Raw genomic sequence first — 20,529 nt, forward strand, 5'->3', positions numbered from 1 at the left:
AAGAAGTGTGTGTGTGAGAGAGAGAGGGGAGTAGGGAGGGAGAGAGAGATACGCATGTGTTCCTGTGTGCAGATGTACAGTCAGAGTAGATTCTTTACTGTATCGAGACAGAACCTCTCTTTGAACCAGAAACTTGGTCGGGCTAAGCTGGCTGGCCAGTGGGCTCTTGGGATCACCTGTCTTTACTCCTCTGGTGCCAGGGTTACAGGCTTGCATAGCCATACCTGGATTCTTACATGATGCTTGGGATTTCAGCCTAGGTTCTTATGTTTGCAGAGCAAGCACTCTAACCCCCTAAATCATCCCCTAGTCCCTAGATGGAGACTTTTAAGGATAATAAAGTGTGTGCTATAATTTGGGTTGCAAATACTTGCCAAAGTCTTCTATGGTAAAGACTTAGTTCCCATTATGGCACTTTTGAGAGATGGTGGACCTTGAAGAGATGAGGTACAGAGGGAGACTGTAGTCATCAGACATCAGAGGTGTGTTCTTCAAGGGGATTTTTAGATTCTTGTTTTTTCCTCTCTCTTGATCATACCTGGCTATGAAGTAGTTTCTTCCTGACCTTTTGTCCCTTGTCCCAAGCCCAGAAACAACAGGCCAAACAACTATGGACTAAAACCTCCGAAACTCCAAGCCAGAATAAACCTTTTGTAGCTGATTATCTTGGATGTTTGTCTTGGTGACAAGAATCTGGCTAACACAGCACCCAAATGCTAAGTGTACCCTAGAGCTCAAGCTGTCTTATGTCTGTATCTGCTGGGTACATGCACTGTGAAGTGACCACCCACGTTAAAATAGAGAGTACTTGGCACCACCACAGAAGCTCTGCCCTGCCCTTCTCAGGCAGCACCTTCCAACCCCCAGATTAACCACTGCTCAGATTTCTATCACCATGGATTACTTTTGTCTGTTCTTGGCCTATTCTCAATGTTCCCTGTGAAAATGTGGTCTTGGAGGCTGGCGAGATTGCTCAGCAGTTAAGAACACTTGCTTCTCTTACAGAGGATTCAAGTTTAGTGCCAGCATCCACATGGGGACTTAGAACTATGTGTATCTGACGGCCGCTTTTGACCTTTCTAGGCTCTTGCACATATATGGTACACATACACAGACACACACATTCACACACACACACAGCCCCATGTGTGTATATCTCCCTCTCTGCCTTACCTTCCCCCCAACTCTGGGGATGTGAACTCAGGGCCTTATGCTTCCATGGCAAGTGCTTAACACATTGAACTATCCCTTCCCACTGCTTTCTGTGCTTTTATATATTTATTTATTTTGGATTTTTTGAGACAGGGTTTCTCCATAGTTTTTGGTTTCTGTCCTGGAACTAGCTCTTGTAGACCAGGCTGGCCTCGAACTCACAGAGATCCGCCTGCCTCTGCCTCCTGAGTACTGGGATTAAAGTCGTGCGCCACCACTGCCCGGCCTGTGCTTTTATTTTTAATTATTACATACTGTGTTTATTGTAAATGTGTCTCTTTTACATAAAACTTAGATTTATTTTTTGTCAGATTTATTTTTTGTCCAGTTTTGAAACTTCAGGGTTTTAAATTTAACCTTTGATATTCATTGTCTACGTACCAATTACACATTGCTGTGTGTCACATTCCCCAAGTCTTAGAAAATGCAGTAGCGTGCTGTCTCTTGGTTTGCTGGGTTCACTCATCCTGCTGTGTTCAGCTGGCAAGTCATGTGGGGGTTGAGCACGTGGTGTTTGGGGACTTGACTGAGGTGCCTAGCAGCGGGGGTGTAACAACTGGGGTGTCTGCAGCTCCTGGCTCTGTGGTTTCTTCCTTCAAGGATGTGGGCTTTGTCTTCTCCAGAGTGCGATGAGATGTGAGGCTTGGTGCAGACCTCAGCCTGCTCATGTCACGTTTGTCCTCTTCCTTGGTCATAGGAGTGTCTTTTTTTTTTTCTTTCCTCGAGACAGGGTTTCTCTGTGGTTTTGGAGCCTGTCCTGGAACTAGCTCTTGTAGACCAGGCTGGTCTCGAACTCACAGAGATCCGCCTGCCTCTGCCTCCCGAGTGCTGGGATTAAAGGCATGTGCCACCACCGCCCTTAAAATAGTCTGGAGGCACTGGTGAGAAACAGGTTCTCTTTCATGACTGTAAGTTATAAGAAACTATAAGTTACTGTGGACTTGTTTTTTTCTCTCCAACAGTAGAAAACTGTATGCTATTTTTTTTCTTGCTTTGATACTTTATATTTTGTGTCTCTAATGGTGTTGTGTCTCTTTTCTTGTTTTTGATTTATCTTGTGTTGGGGAAGGAATAAGGGCTACCACCTTGGCCCACTTGTCTGCTTATCTTTTCTAAATGTTGATATTTCCCCTCATTCTGATCTTTATCTACCTTCCCATCATTGGGATTTGAAGCTTGATTCCTTTCCTGCTTAGCCCAGAAGTTTTAGTATAAAATCTAGTCAGGTCTACTGTTTATGGTTTATAACTGTCCATACCTTGGGCGAAGCTTGTTTTTGTTCCCGTCCACTGGCTGCTCTTGTCGGTTCCTAGTTCTTAGTCTGTGAGATGCTGTCTGTGTACCTGACTTTCCTTCAGAGTGGCTCGAGGGAGTCTGTGATTATTTATTCTCTCTGGCATAGCTCAGCGCCTGTCTCAGATCTTTTCTCTCTGTGGTTGTCCTTTCAACGGTGGTTTTTCTTTTTCTTCAGTTGTTTTACTTAATTCAAAGAAGACTAAACAAGCATCCTGGAACACTAAAGAGGGACAGTGGACGCTGAGGGGACCCAAGAGGGTGTAACCAGTGTGAAAGCTGACACTTTCCTGCAGCCACTAGGGATTCACATGTGAGCTTGAGGCCCTGAGTTCCTACCTGGCCCTGTGACTCACCCCATACTCTGGCTAGCTGCAGCTCTCCTCCTCATCTTCCTGCGGTAGTCATGTGACTGGCCAAGTGACCCACTTGGATTTGAATGTTTGGACTGGTCTTATCACCTGTTGGAGGTCAAGTGGCTCTTGGTGATGAGATCCAAAGCTCAGTGCTTGTTCCTGTTGGCCCCAGCTGCCCTTTTGTTCTTGCTGTCAAATCTCCCTTGTGGTTGTTCTGAACCCAGACTTAGTGATATTTGCATCATTGGCATTTGGAATGTAGGAAATGTATTGTGAGGAATATTCCTATTTAGTAAATCAGCAGAGACCAGTGTCCAGACTCATGCCTTGCTAGTATCATGTACAACTGGCATTGTTGAAATAGGAGCAGCGGGGCTGCGTCCCCAGCACCCCAGCCGCCTGCTAGCTTATGCCCAAAATAACAACACACAAACTGTATTCATTTAAAGACTGCTTGGCCCATTTCTATCTAGCCTCTTCTAGGCTAATTCTCACATATTAATTTAGCCCATTTCTAATAAGGTGTGTAAGCACCCCAAGGTGCACTTACCAGGAAGATTCTAGCCTATTTCCATCCTGGGTCTGAGCTTCATGTGTCTGCCTCAGAGCGCAGAGCTATCGCGTCTACCCGGGAGAGCTGAGCATGGCGTCTCTGCTCCAGAGAGCAGAGCTGTCGGGTCTCTGCTCACTTCCTCTTCCTCCCAGCATCCTATTCTGTTTACTCCACCCACCTATGTTCTAAGCTATGAGGCCAAGCAGTGTGTTTATTACTTAACCAATGAAATCAACAGATTGATATATGACACTCCCACATCATGGCATGTCCCTGAACTGACCAAAAAAAAATAAGGAAAATACATCAAATGGCAACAGGAAAGTTAGCCTTACTGCATTGGTGTTTATTACTTGAAATGAAAGTAAATTTAAAAGTTGCAGTGTTTTTAGTCTGCAGCTAAGAGCCAAAAACATATGGGTTAGTTAGTAATCAAGTGATCACATTTCTATTCATTGGATAATTTGTTATCATGTTTGACTTCTTGTCCCTAAAACATAATGTTTCTGGTCACAGTTCATAAGTCTTGGATCTTGTCTTTCCTCAGGAGAGTTGTGAAGCAGAATGTTAATTCTGATGATGTGTGTGACACACAGAGAATGTGCGTGAGAGTGAGAATGTGAGTTAGGAGGGTAACTTTAGCTACAGCAGCAACCCATAACCAAGAAAATCACAGCCTCTTGCAACTTATAACTCGTCACACAATGAGACTGTTAATGTAAGTTCATTGTTAGAAAGTCCTTTCTCGTCTTTAAGATACTCTTTATTTGAAAATTAGAAAACAACCACTTTTGGGTATATATCCAAAGGCTGCTCAATTGTGCCATAAGGACATGTGCACAACTATGTTCATAGCAGCTTTGTTTGTCATAGTCAGAACCTGGAAACAGCCTAGATGCCCCTCGACTGAAGAATAGATAAGAAAAATGTGGTACATTTACACAATGGAGTACTACACAGCAGAAAAAAAATAACATCTTGAAATTTGCAGGCAAATGGATGGAGCTAGAAAACATCATATTGAGTGAGGTAACCCAGACACAGAAAGACAATTATCATATGTACTCACTCATAAGTGTTTTTAAACATAAAGCAAAGTAAACCAGCCAACAAAGCACAATCCCAGAGAACCTAGACACAATGAGAACCCTAAGAGAGACATACATAGATCCAATGTACATGGGAAGTAGAAAAAGACAAGATCTCCTGAGTAAATTGGGAGCATGGGGACCATGGGAGAGGGCTGGAGGGGAGGGGAGAGGAAAGAAGGGAAGCAGAGAAAAATGTAGAGCTCAATAAAATGAATAAAAAAGAATCTCTTTTATTTTTAATATCATTATAAATGTTAAATACCAGTACATCTACTAAACTATGTACAAAAGTCCCCTATTATTCATTGATTCTGAGATATAAATATTTCTACATTTCAGTGTCTGTGAGAAAGGGTATAATTGATTCTTGAATTTTACTAAATGTGGTAAACAAAGCAGTAATTCCACTTTCTCAACACAATATTGTTAGTGCAAAATTTGTTAGTTGCAGGTGGGAGGTGGAGGTGGTTGTGCACGCCTTTAATCCCAGCACTTGGGAAGCAGAGGCAGGCAGATCTCTTGAGTTCAGGGCCAGCCTGGTGTACAGAGTGAGTTCCAGGACAGCCAGGGCTATTACACAGAGAAACCCTGTCTTGAAAAACCAAAAAAAAAAAAAAAAGGAAGAGAAAGAAAAAAAAATGATTAGTTGCTTTAGGGTTTTTGTGTAGGGTGGGGGCTGTATTTCTGTGTGGGGGCATATGTACAGGAGAGAGGAGGATGCTCAGTGTCCTGTTCTACCACTCTCTGTCTTACTCACTTGAGCCATGCAGGGGGCTAGTAAGTCCTGGTAGCCCACAGTCCTTGGGTTTCAGTTGTGCACAGCCACAGCAGCTTCTTATGTGGGTGCTAGAGACTTGCATTCAGTTCCGCACGCTTGCATAGCAAGTGCTTTTACCCACTCAGCCATCTTCCCAACCATTGTACTATACTCTTTTAAAGACAGTGCTGTTTATCTGTTTAGTGTATGGGCATTTTGCCTTTTGTATGACTATCCACCATGTCCATGGTTGTTGCCTGCAGAGACCAGAAGATCCCCTAGAGTGACAGATGGTTGTGAGCTGCCAAGGGAACTCTGGGAATCGAACCCAGGTCCTCTGCCAGTGCTCTTAACCTCTGAATCATCTCCCCATCCCTATAATATGTCCATTCAACTTATCATAGTCTCCCACCAAATATACACCATTTCTGTGCAGGAGAATAATAGTTTTCTCCTTTTTTGTTTTGTTTTGAGACAAGGTCTCACTTGGTAGCTCTAGATGGCCTTGAACTTAGGATGGTTCTGTAGACTCAGTTTTCTGAGTGCTGAGTTTGCAGGTGTGCATTACTGTGTCTAACTAGGTTAAGAGGTTCATAGCAATGCACTTTTAATTCTTCCCTGTCCTGTGTTCTTTACTTTTACAGAGCTGCTGAACCAGTACCCTGTTTGCTCTTGTTTTCAACAGCAGCAGTAAATCTTTTCGAGAGATTTGCATCAAGACTGGAAAAATCTTTGCTCACACAACTGCCCTTTGAGCACTTGACAATGTTTTGTATAGATTTTCATTTGATACCCCTTGCCCACCCACCTACAGATCTTCTAAAGATTAATAATTTTTAAGTTTTGCCGTCTGAAAAAGTAGCTTGTTTCACCTCTTTTCTGAAAGACATTTTACAATGTTTGGAATTTTGTCTAATTTTCCCTTCATTTTGGTCAAAAATTTAAGTTCAGTTTTAGTTACCCATGGCTGATAGCAGACTTCACCAACCTAATTTTTGCAGATCTTTTGACCAACCTAATTTTTGCAGATCTTTTGAGGGAGGCAGGTACCTGAGAAAGCAAAGACTGGTCCAGGACATGAATTTGTTCTGAATCTTCTCTGAAGCCTTGCCAGTGGCAGAAACACAGTATTTCCTGCCTGCCTGCCTGCCTGCCTTCCTGTTTTCCTTTGTGAAAACATTTAGGTTAGCTATCCAGAATTTGGACCAAAATATTGAAGCTCTGCCTGTTGTCTTACAACTATCATAGACTCATGCTTTCGGTCCTGTTGCTTTCTTAGAAGTCTCTGACTCTATACAACCCCTCATTATGCAAATGAAGAACTTAGACCTGTCTCCATGTGGTCAGAATTCTGTGGAAGAGTCAACCTGCTTCAGGGATTTTACTGCCAGACTAGTCATTGTAGTTAATCAGCATTTGTTATTTTTTTTTACAAGCACAAATATTTTGATTCATTGTAAATAAGAGAGAAGTTTAAATTCATTTGAGGAAAAATGAAAATTACAAGAATTTTTATAGAAAATAACTTCAGATATTCAAAGCTTAACGTAAGCAAACTGTGTAAAAATCAGCATTTAGAGTAGTGGGAAACAGTAACACTAGTGGGGAGAGGGACAAGAACGAGAGAGGGACTGAGGCAAGACAGTGAAACATGAGCTGGAGCCTTCAAAAGCATTTCTAGGAACAGGAATTCACAGTGAGGAACAGACACAAATCTGACCAGGAATGAGACCCTGGATACAGCAGACTCAGAGTTGGAATAAATGAAAACCACAAAACTACAGCCCAAATCCCCAGATCTTCAATAGCTTAATCCAGATGTCACCACCACTCACCCTCATTCAGTAAGAAGTGTGGGAAACACTGGTCAGAGCTGTAGACTGTCACCCTGGAAAGCCAGTGCAGGAAAACATTATTTTGTTCACATAACATACCTGTTGACATGAAAAAGTTGTGTGTCACAGGGTTTATATGAGGTGTACTTTCACATGGTCATCATATCTCAAACTTGTTGAGTAGCTCCTGAAATGATTGGCTTCATAGCCTCCTGGTGTTCTGAGATGGGGTGGTGGTACCCAGTGTTTGTCAGGCTTCCCTGTTTTGCTCCTGACCACACTGGTGGTTCTCTCAGCACCTTCTACAAGAATGGCCATGTCTTACAAACACTGTGATTTCTGGGAGGATTCGTCAAAGAATCCCTTCTTTTATACCACAGCGAGAACGTGCATGGACATGTTCCGGTAGTGTCCTCCCTGTCTCTCTGCCTTGACTGCTCTGTATCATGAGGAGGCGCTTCTCACCCACACCTCTATATTCACTACTCTGGCCTTGGTGCAGGATATAGTGAGATGTCATAAACTGAGCAGTCTCCACCTTTGCCTACCCCTTCCCCCAGCCTAAACACTGGGTGAGCTCAAGGCCAATCTGGACAACTTAGCAAGACTGTCTCAAAGTAAGAAAGGGTTGGAGATGTAGCTCAGTGGCTTGGCATATGCAAAGCCTGCCAACCCCCAACAGAAAAAGGATCAAAGCTGGACTGGGATATAGTTCTGTGGTGTAACTGCCTAACATGCCAAGACTTCCATACCCAGCATCACAAATAAAAGGGAGGAAAGGGAAAAGGGAATGGGGTGGAGACTGAATCCTCACAAAGACTTACATTAGGAATGTCAAGAAAGGCTTACCACAGAGTACTTCTAGTCTGATGAACTGATGTTTGACAGTTTTCTAAACTGGAAAAGAAACAGTGACACTAACATCAGTTACAGCAAATAGAGGTGCGCACCGATACACAGTAGGTGGAAAGGTGCGTGTGTTGTGAGCGTCACCGTTGACTGAGAAATAGTGAAGAGACTCCCAAGAAGGTCTGTGTAAAAGACCTTCATTCAGTAGGGCGTAATGGAAACTGTGCTGTTGCAGCAGACCCCCCAGCCCTCCTTCTAGAAGATGTGGAAGCCGCACTCTGAGCACCAGCCGAGGTTTCATCAGAACAAATGTGCTCACAAGAAATGTACTGTCCGTCGACTGTTCTTCACTGCGTGCTGCTGACTTCAGGTTGATGTCACACTCAGGAGAAACAGTACTATATCAGATGACTCCCTTAGCCTCCCAGAAGGCACACCCCACCTCTGCTGAAAACTCAGCTCACAGACAGGTGACGTCAAGGCCCTCCACAGTGAAGCTGTCATCCATTTTTACAGCCAGGAAAGAAAGCACAGAGGGAGCCTTTGCTTCGTGTTGCTTCTGTTATGGAGATACTCCTTCTGTTGAGCACTTCTTATAATTGGTAAACACCATGATGGATGGAAACCATTGTCTTTTTTTTTTTCTTTTTTTCCTTTTTGGTTTTTTGAGACAGGGTTTCTCTGTGGAACCCTGGCTGTCCTTGAATACCTTTTGTAGACTAGTCTGGCAGTGAACACACAGAGATCTGCCTGCCTCTGCCTCTACAGTCTCGGCAGTAAAGGTGTGTACCGCCAGGCTATGCCTTTTTTTCTTATTGTAAGTAGGAGGAAATAGTTTTCATTATGACATCTTTGTCAAGAGTGTCACCTAAGCCAAGAGAGTCAAAGTGACAGCGTGTACAAGATGTCAGGCTGTGAGTCCAAGCCCTCTATTAAAGATTGTGTGTCACTGGGGAAGGATAGTTAGCCTCCCCTGAGCACTGCCTGTGTTTCACTCTACATGTGAAATGGCTGTGAGTCAGCAGATCTGTGGCTGTAGGGAGATTCTGCTGGTGATGTTGATGGGGCCTTCTCTGGCATCACGGCAAGGTGGAAAAGTGACAGAAGCAGTGCAGAGATTGGTCCAGGAATAGTCTACCATGTTCTTTTATCCTGTGCGTTAACATGTGCACTGAGTTAACACTACTCCAACCCCGTTAGTCAGTGCTGAAGAGTGCTCTGTTATTTCCCAGGCCTGTTTCTGCCAAATCCTTCAAAAGATGTTATAGAAGAGATGATACTAACCATTTAAGGCCAAGGCCAAGTGGTTTTTTTGGGGGTAGGAGGGATCATTTTTTATCATGAGAAATTTTAATTTTTTTGTTTTCCTTCCTTTTCTCCCCCCCCCCAACAGGGTCTCACCATGTAGCCTTGGCTAGCATGGAACTTGATATGAAAACCAGGCTGGTATTGAACGCACAAAGATCCACTTGCTCTTGTCCCCTAAGTGCTAGGAGTAAAAACTTGCCCTGCCACACCCTGTGGTTATAGAGGACTGCAATAAAGTCGTCCCACTCTAGCTGAGAATTGAGTATAATAAAGGGTTCTTTAGGGGTAGACTCAAGGAACAACAGTCCTCTGCACGAGTGGGGAACAGGAACCGAATCCAGCAGCCAAGAGAGACCACACATTTCTACATCTGTTTTTATAGTACCCCAAGACCATGCCCAAAGTGGTCCAGCATCTCGAAGGCCATTGACAGAAGGAGTTCCCACAGCATATGGTGAAATTTTGTGTTTTAACAAATAAAGTTTGCCTGAAGATCAGAATGCAGAGTTAAGCCACTAGAGGCCAGGCAGTGGTAGCACACACCTTTAATCTCAGGACTCAGGAGGCAGGGGCAGAGGGATCTCCGTTAGTTCAAGGCCACACTGGACTACCTAAAATTGATCCAGTCTAAAAGAGAAACAGAGCCCACACAAAGATGATCCCAGCACTTAGGAGTCACATCCCCTTAATCCCAGCACTAGGGAGGTGGAGACAGGAGTGATGTGGCTGGGCGGAGAGAGGAATATAAGGCGGGAGGAGACAGGAGCTCAGTGAGTCCGAGGCAGCAGTCTGAAGCAGGCAGTCTGAGGACAGGATTGCCCCTATGGTCTGTGCACTGGTAGAGGTAAGAACTCTAGTGGCTGCCGCAATTCTCTGATCCTTCAGCTTTCACCCCGATAGCTGACTCCGAGTTTTTATTAAGAACAATTAGAATTCATGCTACAACATCCAGCCTAGAAACGTCAAACTTAGAATGTAGAACTGATAACCAACCAAATAGATTCAATAGTTTTTAGTTTGCTCAGTTCTTTTTTTTCTGAAATCTTTCAGAGCAAAATTTAGATATAATAGCCTTGTACCCCAAAATACTTGAGTATGAATCTCTAGAAAATGAAGATATTTCCTAGGTAACTATAACACTATCATCAGACCTGACACAAGTTACCTTTTTAAAATCACATTTCGTGTGTGTGCATGCATGTGCATTCCACACCATGGTATGTGTGTGGAGGTCAGAGGACAACTTGCAAGAGTCAGTTCTCTCCTTCCACCTTGTGGGTCCTGGGGATCAAACTCATGCTGGGTTTAACAAGAATTACTTCTACTGGCTAGGCCATCTCGGCAGCTCCTCTCTTTTTTTAGACAAGCAGGTTTTGGTTGGAATTCCTGGTAACATGAATGAGCAACCTTTCATTGTTTAGTTACTCATTACCTTTAAAGGATAAGACAGGCATTGTAGGAAGGGAAAAACTCAGGCAGTCCATGGCATGTTTCCAATTGAAGGAACATTGGAATCGTCAGAAGGAAATAATCCCAGTGTTTCCATTCATCTTTATTTACTCTTGGCAGCCCTCTGGTCCTCAGGTGGGAGGAGGAAGACTTGGTAGAAGTTTTTAGAAAAACTGTCTTGCAGAAGTTGAGGCCTACAGCTCTCTTTCCAGACCCCTGCTTTGTACATGCATATTGCAGAAATCTGCAGAAGAAAGGTTTACTTAGAGTTAATTTCAGGAGGCTGATCTGTTTGGTGGACAGACTGGAGTACATTTTCTCAGATATCAGGCTGACACCACTCTGGAAGCTGGCTATTTTGAGAAATATTCTTTTTGTTAGAGTAGATGCTTGTGGTAAGAGTAATAACTTTGAAGAGACAAAAAGTGTATGCTTGCTTATGCTTCATCTTTCTGGGTGTTGGGCATTGCTGGTTTTCTCCAATATGAATTCTTGACTTCCTTCCTTTATATCTTATCTTTGAATGCTATATGTGTCGGGCATGTCTTCTGCTTTTGCTGATTAGTGTAAACTGGGACCTGAGACAGGTTTGGCCAGTGAGAGTTAAGGAGATGTCCTATAGGACCTTCTGGGAGGAAGCTTGAGGATCCTGGGGTGAGAAGGCACGTAGCCTTAGCTCTATGGGGTAGAAGCCAGTTTCGTGATGAAGCTGGCACTCTGTAAAGCAGAAGGAAGATGGTGGTTTTAGGGACCCGTGGAGCTCCTAGTTTGACCCAGTGCATGCTGCACAACTTGTAAATCTGAGTTGTTCGTGCTTGATGTTGAACATCTGGATGTGTGTGTTCATGTTTACTGGATACACATGGTTTTGTGGGGCATTATTTCTTTTAAAAAGATTTTATTTGTGTGTGTGTGTGTGTGTGTGTGTGTGTGTGTGTGTGTGTGTGTGTATGTTCATCTGTCCAATGATTCTAGAAGGGGCATATAAACTATTGTATTCAGAGTCATGGAGACTTGTGAACTGCCTGTTGTGGGTAGTAGGATCATCAAACTCTGAGGCTCTTGATGGAGCAGCAAGTACTCTTAACTACGGAGACATCTTTCCAGCCCCATTATGTTTTCAGTATCTCTTCTCTAGGGAAAATCATTTAATCTCTCTTGGCTGCAGTTATAAAATAGAGATAATAATGGCTGTCTTCATGGTGTCTGAGGGGTTCAGTTGTTTCACAGCCCTGTCTAGTAGCTCTCTCCTTTGTAATACCGTGGCTTAGAAGATTGCCTGAGAACATTGCTAAGGTGTCATTCAGTTTCGGTTTAGAGCTAGTAGAGGAAGAAGGAAATTAGTAATACTAAGTCTTCTCTGCTTTTCACCTTTCTTCCATGCTTTCTTCCCTCCCTAGAGGCCATGCTCTTTATGGACACTGCATTTATTGTTCTGGTTATTTTATGACATGTTTAAATGCCTTTGATGTTAGGGTTTTTTTCTTTTTTTAAGTTATTTTTACTTTATATGAACTGGGTTTTCCCTGTGTATATGTCTATGTGAGAGTGTTGGATTTCCTGAAACTGGAGTTACAGAGAGTTGTTAGCTGCCATGTGGGTACTGGGAATTGAACCCAGGTCCTCTGGAAGAGCAGCCGTGCTCTTAATTGCTGAACCATCTGTCCAGTCCCATGATGATTAGTTTTTTTTTCTTTTTTTTTTAAATTTATTAAAGATTTCTGTCTCTTCCCCACCTCCGCCTCCCCTTTCCCTCCCCCTCCCCCAATCAAGTCCCCCCCCCTCCTCAGCCCAAAGAGCAATCAGGGTTCTCTGCCCTGTGGGAAGTCCAAGGACCACCCTCCTCCATCCAGGTCTCGTAAGGTGAGCATCCAGACTGCCTAGGCTCCCACAAAGCTAATACGTGCAGTAGGCTCAAAAACCCATTGCCCATGTTCTTGAGGTCTCAGTAGTCCTCATTGTCCACTATGTTCAGTGAGACCGGTTTTAACCCAGGCTTTTTCAGACCCAGGCCAGCTGGCCTTGGTGAGTTCCCGATAGAACATCCCCATTGTCTCAGTGTGTGGGTGCACCCCTCGCAGTCCTGAGTTCCTTGCTCGTGCTCGCTCTCCTTCTGCTCCTGATTTGGACCTTGAGATTTCAGTCCGGTGCTCCTATGTGGGTCTTTGTCTCTGCCATGATGATTAGTTTTAATTGTCAACTTGACATAATCTAGAATCACCTGGGAAAGAAGTCTAGGTGATGAATTTTCTAGATTAGGTTGGTTTGTGGCTATGGCCATGTGAGATTTTTCTCTATTGGGTTGAGGTGGGAAAGGCCTACTGTGAATGTGGGCAGCCCCATTTTCTGGGCTGATCCTAGTGAATGAAGAGAGCAGGCTGGGTACTGCTGTGGTTCACACACTCATTGCTCTCTTCTCTTGACCACAGATGTGTGTTCAATCTCCCATGGCATCCCTACAGCAATGGACTGGAATGGTGGGCCAAATACACTCTTTCTCCCGTAATATGCATTCATCAGGGTATTTTATCATGGTGGCAAGGTACAAAACTAAGACAATACCTAGACAACATAGTGCTTATTTTTTGCTTTTGTGGTCCATAAGGAAATGTGTCTGATGTCTCCACTAATGTCCTGAAGTCACCCGCTTGTTGCTCACAGTTTCCTCACTCGCACTTCTGTGTGAGATCCTAGCACATTTACTCATCTTGCTGTGGATGACATTTAACATCTTTGTTTTTAGTCTATAAAATGTGCTGCTTCAACATTATTGTGCTTCTTGCTGCCCTGCTGGAAGCTTTTCTACTGTATATAAAGAAAGCGGCTGGGTGTGGCACGTGCTGATGTACCTGAGTGCTTCCCAGAGTATCTGTGCCCTTTTATGCTCCTCACGTCCTGCTCCCACCCCCACTTCAGCCAATCTAGTGAGACTGACAGGCATTTTTATACTATCAGTTAGATATGCATAAGAAAGTCTGTAGTTCTAAAGGCTGTGGTGGGGCTTGAGTGGGAGGTCAGCATCAGTCTGTTTTCCCACTGTTTCTCACTCCCCGCACTGTAACCACTTTGACCTTTCTTAGCTTTGTGTGTCTGGTTCAGTGCATGTTTTATGTGTTACAGATGTAGCACTTTGAGAGTGAAAGGCTAAGAAACAGTTGAGAGCTGAGTAGGGCAGGAAGGCCTCAACCAGCTGGGCTGGTTGGCCAGTGTCTGTAGTGATCAGTACATGAGGGTACAGGGAAGTACCCCACCATATTAACCTCTCATCAGGGCTTTATGGGTGGGGAAGGTTGTTAGTAAGACTCTGGGCAGGCTAACCAACCTTTTGGTGGAGTGAGGTGTACGCAGACGTGGATAGTGTCCTTTAGTTTCTGTTTTCCTCTAGAGAAGCAGGCAGTCTCGGTGGGGTGGGGTGGGAAGGTCAGGGTGCTTCCCACTGCCAGTCCATAGCCTCATCAGCTTTCCTCTGACGTTGTTGACACCTCCCCCTCTCTCCCCAGTGCCTGAAGACCTGTCATTAGAAGAAAGAGAAGAACTTTTGGACATTCGTCGAAGGAAAAAGGAACTTATTGATGACATTGAGGTAAAACAACAGCAAAGTGTCCAGTTTGAGTTTCTGCAGAATACTGAATAGGGTAGCTTCAAGAAAATAGGAAAAATGTGAGAACCATAGAGACAGAAGACAGGAGTTCTCCAGACTGAGGGGGCTAAGACTCCATCCCAGACAGCACAGCTCTGGAACAGAGACCACAATGGTGGGACCAGCATTCCTAGTAGATGACTGTGTGACCCCAGAGTTACAAGTGTTGGAGTAGACAGTGGCAGCAGCCTGATAAACCCGCTGCCCTTTACCCAGGCACTTAGATAGGTGCCTGCCCTTTGGGTAGTCCAGTATCCTTTGAGTGGACAGACAAGCACTTATTGGATTATTCTAGCGGTATGCTAAGTGCCTACTTGGTGGTGGTAGGGACAGAATGACAAATTTAAACAAAGATGAATAAAACAGATGGATAAACACTGCCTCCCCTCATTGTGTACTTGACTCAGAGGCCATGGCTGAGGGGTGTCCCACAGGAGAGGAGATGAATGAAGCCACAGTTTCAGAGCTGGGATGACTGTGGTACTTCAGAGACAGCTCAGAGGCCTCCTGGGTCCTTTGGTGTGGAACTTCCTCAGGAAAGTCAGTCGTGTGGTCATTTTTTTGAGAAGCTTCCTAGTCATTGTCATTGCCAAAGTAAATGTCACTGACTGTAGAGCAGGCCTTGTCCTAGACAATAGCTCCTTTCTAGGAACTTGTTTAAGTTTGAACTTGTTGGCACACACATAATAGGGTTCTAAATAAAATGTTTTTGTACTTGAGAGGTAATTGGTGGCAGTTTTGGCTCAAGGTTAGCTTGCATTCTTGCAACCCAGAGAAGTCCTTTGTCTAAAGGATTGAGAATGGATATCATCTGGACAGTAGTGATCATACTGCTCAATAATATAAACTCTTCCCTGAACACTGGCTACTTCATCCTGTCTCCAAGGATGCTGCCTGAGGCTCAGGGAGGCAGAGAATCCAGCCGGTGGAGAGTAAACAGTTTCTGTCCCTCTGCTTCTGATGTGTCTGAGTTGGGCCTGTCCTTGGGGGCTTCATCTCTCTCTCTCACTTTTTAAAAAAAAATCATAGCTAATTATCACTTTAAATATTTATTATTACTTTAAATTATGTGTATATGTGTGGGTAAATGCACACGAGTGCAGGTGCCACAAAGGAGTGGGATTCCCTGCAGTAGGACTAAAAGGGGGTTGTAAGCCACCTGACTGACGTATGTGCTGGGAATTGAACTTAGGTTGTCTGGAAGAGTAGTACATGCTCTTAACTTCCGAGCCATTTCTCTAGCCCCATGGGATTTTATCTTTCATCTCTTATGAAGTGACAGTCATGAGACTATTGATTGGCAAACCTGTTGTCAACCTAGACATATCTGGGGTTCAGCTTCCTCTGAGAATGAGGCTGCCTGTACCTCCAATTGTGAGCTGAGGACCCACTATATGCTTCTACATGCTTCTGTAGTTTACTTCCTTCTTGATTATTTCCATACAAGTACTTCAGAACCTGCCTAGTGGACCCCCTTGATGTGTCTAATGACAGGCGGACATCTGTTTTTGTGAGTGCATGTGTGTGCATGTGTGTGCATGTGTGTGCACATTGTGCTGCTCTGACATTTAGTCTACCTCACTGATACAGGTGTTGAGTTTTGGCCTTGTGATGCTCATGTGAGTCTCTGAACCTTTGAATGTATGATAGTTAAGATACCTTGTGACCCAGTTTCTTTTTTCTTTTTTTGACAGAGGCTGAAATATGAAATTGCAGAAGTGATGACAGAGATCGATAACTTAACATCAGTGGAGGAGAGGTAAAGTGTTCACGACTGTACTTTCAGGTTCCTTACCCTTTTGATTCCTGCCTCTTCCCTCTAGCTGAGCTCACCAATAGCTGTAAGGGCGGGACAGGAAGTGGGAGACTTTGGAATTATTCATTCCTCCTTCCTGCCTCCTATGTCCTCACCAACTTTATAGGGTTGGAACTCTGGATTAATCTTTCTGTGTCATGAGGGGCTGTATTTTTAATTTTTTTTTTTTTTTAGAAAGGCACTGCTTTCCACCATTACCATTTCTGAAGAAGAGTTCCTGAGGGCTGTGGGCTGTGCTGGACCCCATTGTCTCTGTGTCTCGGGTTGACCTAAGATGGAAAAGGCACAGGAGGGTGTGATTCTGCTGCACTCTGTGGAAGTGCTCACTAATGTTTTTTTTTTTAATTGTTTAAAACCAATAGCAAAACTACTCAGAGGAACAAGCAAATAGCCATGGGAAGAAAGAAATTCAACATGGACCCCAAAAAGGTGAGAGAACCGTTACAGCCTTGTGGTGTGCAAATGATTGGCTGGCTTTAGTGGCTGACTCCCCTGGAACATGAAAAGATGGAGTTGGTATTTCATTTCATCACAAGCAGGGTAAAGCAGGTGCTTCTGGATGAAATGTTACCTGGACCTAATGGCCTTTCTCACAGTGTGGGGTTCTGAGTGCAGGTGCAATCAGTGGGAGCCCCTGGGCTCAATTTGTGGGGAGCTCCAAGTCCAGATACTCTCTCTAGTCAGCCCTGTGGTGTCTGCCCACCACATTCAAGGGAGTCAGGGTTTAGTCAGACTGTGGTGAATTGCTTAATAGATTTCACTTTGTGTCCCTTTGACCTGAAAGGTATTGTTATGCTAATTGCTGGTTCTATTCAATTATTTTTAAGTTGCTCAATAAAGACAAAAAAAACTCATTTAATCTGCACATAGCATTTTGCTGAGTAAAAAAGTACTGAAATCATTTGGTTGTAGATGTAGTTGTGATACTTGGCTTAGTCAGCTGAGCTGTTGGCAACAAAATACCACAGACTGAAAACCAGGCTGGGTGGTGCATGGCTGTAACCCCAGCACTGGAAGGTAGAAACAGGAGGGCAAGAGGACCTACAAAGCCAGCTGCAGGCCCGCCTGGGACGCATAAGAACTGGCATGTATAAAAAAATGTATAAACAGCAGACATTACTTCTCGCAGTTGTGTGGGCTGCAGTCTCACATCGTGGTTGCTCGCATGGTTGTGTTCTAGTGCAGAGAGCCACTTCTTACAGATCCTCCATGTGGCGCGGTGTGGAGCAAGTTTCTCTTTTCATGAAGCCACAGTCCCTCACTCCAGGGACCCCAGATGAGCATGTATCACCTTAATCACCCTCACCATCTCTACCTCCACAGGCTGTTGTAGGTTCGGGCCTCAAACCTACACAATGTGTGAGTTTTGAGACACACACACCCATTGAGTCTAAGGACACACCAGATAATCTCACTTTGCAGCTCAGAATCCAGTGTACTCCCCATGTCTTGCTGCACGTCACCCTGTGAAAGCACAAAGAAATCCTTAGAGTGAGCCTCTTCGGGTTAGGAGGCGCTGTCAGCCTCTAGTGATGACAGCTTAAAGAACTTTGGCTTGCTCCTTGTGTTGGAGTCTAGAAGTAGCACTGGGGTTTATAAATAAATCAGGAAAGGTTTGATTAGATCAAGGAAGTCTGGAGCTGCGTTACCAGAGATTGCTGTGTCAGTAACAGTAGCCAAACAGTGTCTTCTAAAGTGTGAAGGGGAAATGATTGAAAACTGAGAACTCTGTCCAGACTGTCACTAATGAAAAAAAGCAGTGATATTTTTAGATATGAAAGGACTCATAAAGTTAGTCACTAAGACCTCTTCTGATTGTCTGTTGACTAGCTGAGTAAATATATCTGAAACAAAGAGATACGTCCATGGGATACAGAAAGTGTACAGAGTCAGGTGTGTGGTGGCTCAAGTTTGTAATTCTGGCACTGGGGAGGCTGGGGCAGGAAGGAGGGTCATACAGTTCAGTTTCATCCTGGATCACAGATGGTGACAGTGCCTCTTATAATGGTCACACACAGAAAGATATGCAAAGAAGCCAGCAAAACCTAAGTCTAAACAAGAAGAGAGTTATATGAAAAATATATTTTATGAATTCCAAATTAGCTCAGAATGTTTTATAATATAGCAAAGGAGAAGAGGAGAGAAAGATATAGAGGTAGCTGAGGTTCCTAGGCATTGATAGGTACGTATAAGTTTAAATGATTGTCAAGATTTTGGGTTGGCATTAAAAATAGGGATGAAATAAGGTTTGTAAATTACTAGGAGAGGTTAAGAAGGCATGGTTATGACAGGTATGGTGGCCTGGGTTACATAAAGGGACCTTTTTTACAAACCCCTCCCATCAGAAAGATCCCAGAAGTCTCCATGATAAGAGACAAGAGGAGTAAGTTCTAAGAAATCACCATGAACTTGACTTGGCTAAATTACCTTGGTTAAAAATAAACACCAGCAGGGGCGGGGGAGGTGGTTCATTGGGTAAGAACACTTGCAGGTTGGAAACTCAGAACCCACATGGTGGCTCACATCCGTTCTGGTTCCTGTTCAGAGAATTTGATGCCTTTTCTGGCCTCTGCAGATGCTGCATGTACATGGTGCACAAACATTCATGGAGGCAAAGCACTTACACACATAAAATAAATCAGCTGGGCAGTGGCGGTGCACACCTTTAATCCCAGCACTCAGGAGGCAGAGGCAAGTGGATCTTTGTGAGTTCGAGGCCAACATGGTCCACAAAGTGAGTTCCAGGCCAGCCAGGGCTACACAGTGAAACCGTGTCTCAAAAATAAATTAACAAATAAATAAATTGAATTTTACTGAGACATTTGGTTTCCTTTATAAGTAATTGTCTAATGTGTAGTACCCTATACCTTCTGTAACAGATTACCGCAACTAGATGGATTAAGACTCAGAAATAGCCAGGTGGTGACTTTAATCCCAGCTCTTGGGAGGCAGAGGAAGGTGGATCTCTGTGAGTTCAAGGCCAGCCTGGTCTACAGAGCTAGTTACAGGGCAGGCTCCAAAGCTACAGAGAAACCCTGTCTCAAAAAACAAACAAAAAGACTCAGAAATAATCCTCCTACAGGAAACAAGGAGTCCAAGATGAACACCCTTAAACATGGAGAGGGAGTCTGTTCAGGCCTCTCTCCTAGCTGCCAGTGATTGCCAGCAGGTGCTCCTTAGCTATGAACACACCCTCCAGTCTTATGGCCTTCTCTTCTGTGTACTTTCTCTCACTGTAATCCAGTCTGGCCTAGAACTCGAGGGCATCCTGCCTTAGCCTCTGAAGTGCTGGAACTGCAGGTGTGTGCCACCCACCACACCTGGTGTAACCGTTCTTTGTTTCTTTGTTTTTTACTTAAAGACAATTTCTCTGTGTAACAGCTCTGACTGGCCTAGAACTTTCTTTGTAGTCCAGGCTGGCCTCGAACTCACAGAGATCCACCTAACTCTGCCTCCTGAGTGCTGGGATTAAAGGTGTGCACAGCCACACTGGGCTTAACTGCTCCTTTTTAAGAATACTCATCACCATACTCAAAGTGTGCCTGCTCCTGTGTCTCCCACCCCCTGCCCCGCCCCATGGAGCTCTTTCTTTATTAGTCTCAGGCTTTCAACTCCTCTCTGCTTACAATCTGTTTTAGAATCTTCATCGCTGTGGCAGATCCCTGAGGAGTTTAAAGGAGGAAAGATTAGTTTGGGCCCATGGTTTTAGAGTTTGTCAAGGTCTATCGATGCATGGCTTTGGGCCTGAGGTGAGGCTGAACATCGTGGACTAGAACGCCTGGCAATGGCCCTCTGTTCATGTAGACAGAAGACAGAGAAAAGCAGGGCGGGGCCAGATAGACCTTTCAAATGCACACCCCATCAGCCCATTTCCTCATACCAGACCCTATCTTCCACAGCTCTTCTACCTTTAATCTGCCAACCTGGAAGACTTAACATTACTGAAGTCAGAGCCCACAAAATCTAGTCTATTCCAGTCTAATCATGTCTGGAAACATTGTCACAGAGTGCCCAGAGATGTCCGTCACTGACCTAGGTGTCTCAGTCCAGTCAGGTTGACAAGATTAGCCATCATAGATTTGCCTGAACTCACTAGTGGCTTCCCTGTTTCACATGACCAGAGCTTGTGTCTCTTGCAGTGTTGTAATTAGAGCGGCGGGGCTGAGTCCCCAGCACCCTGGCTGCCTGCTAGCTTATGCCTGAAATAACAACACACAAACTGTATTCATTTAAACACTGCTTGGCTCATTAACTCTAGCTCTTACAGGCTAATTCTCGCACCTGGACTAGCCCATTTCTAATAATGTGTGTAAGCACCCCAAGGTGCGCTTACTGGGAAGATTCTAGCCTACGTCCATCCTGGGTCGGAG

The 20,529-nt window shown here is 44.3% G+C and overlaps 1 protein-coding gene across 2 annotated transcripts in view; it reads left to right on the forward strand.

Annotated features, from left to right (window-relative positions):
* The window catches only part of Cyth3 (cytohesin 3), a 114,352-nt gene that overhangs the window by 71,045 nt on the left and 22,778 nt on the right, over positions 1-20,529 (forward strand). For both annotated transcript variants that reach the window (XM_050124376.1, XM_050124377.1), the window contains 3 exons: positions 14,204-14,286; positions 16,038-16,102; positions 16,522-16,588. In XM_050124376.1, coding sequence (XP_049980333.1) covers positions 14,204-14,286; positions 16,038-16,102; positions 16,522-16,588 — 215 coding nt within the window. The remainder of the gene's footprint in view (positions 1-14,203; positions 14,287-16,037; positions 16,103-16,521; positions 16,589-20,529) is intronic.

The sequence above is a fragment of the Alexandromys fortis genome, unplaced genomic scaffold (genome assembly GCF_014885135.2).
Source record: "Alexandromys fortis isolate MF-2015 unplaced genomic scaffold, M_Fortis_MF-2015_v1.1 scaffold_227, whole genome shotgun sequence".
NCBI lineage: Eukaryota > Metazoa > Chordata > Mammalia > Rodentia > Cricetidae > Alexandromys > Alexandromys fortis.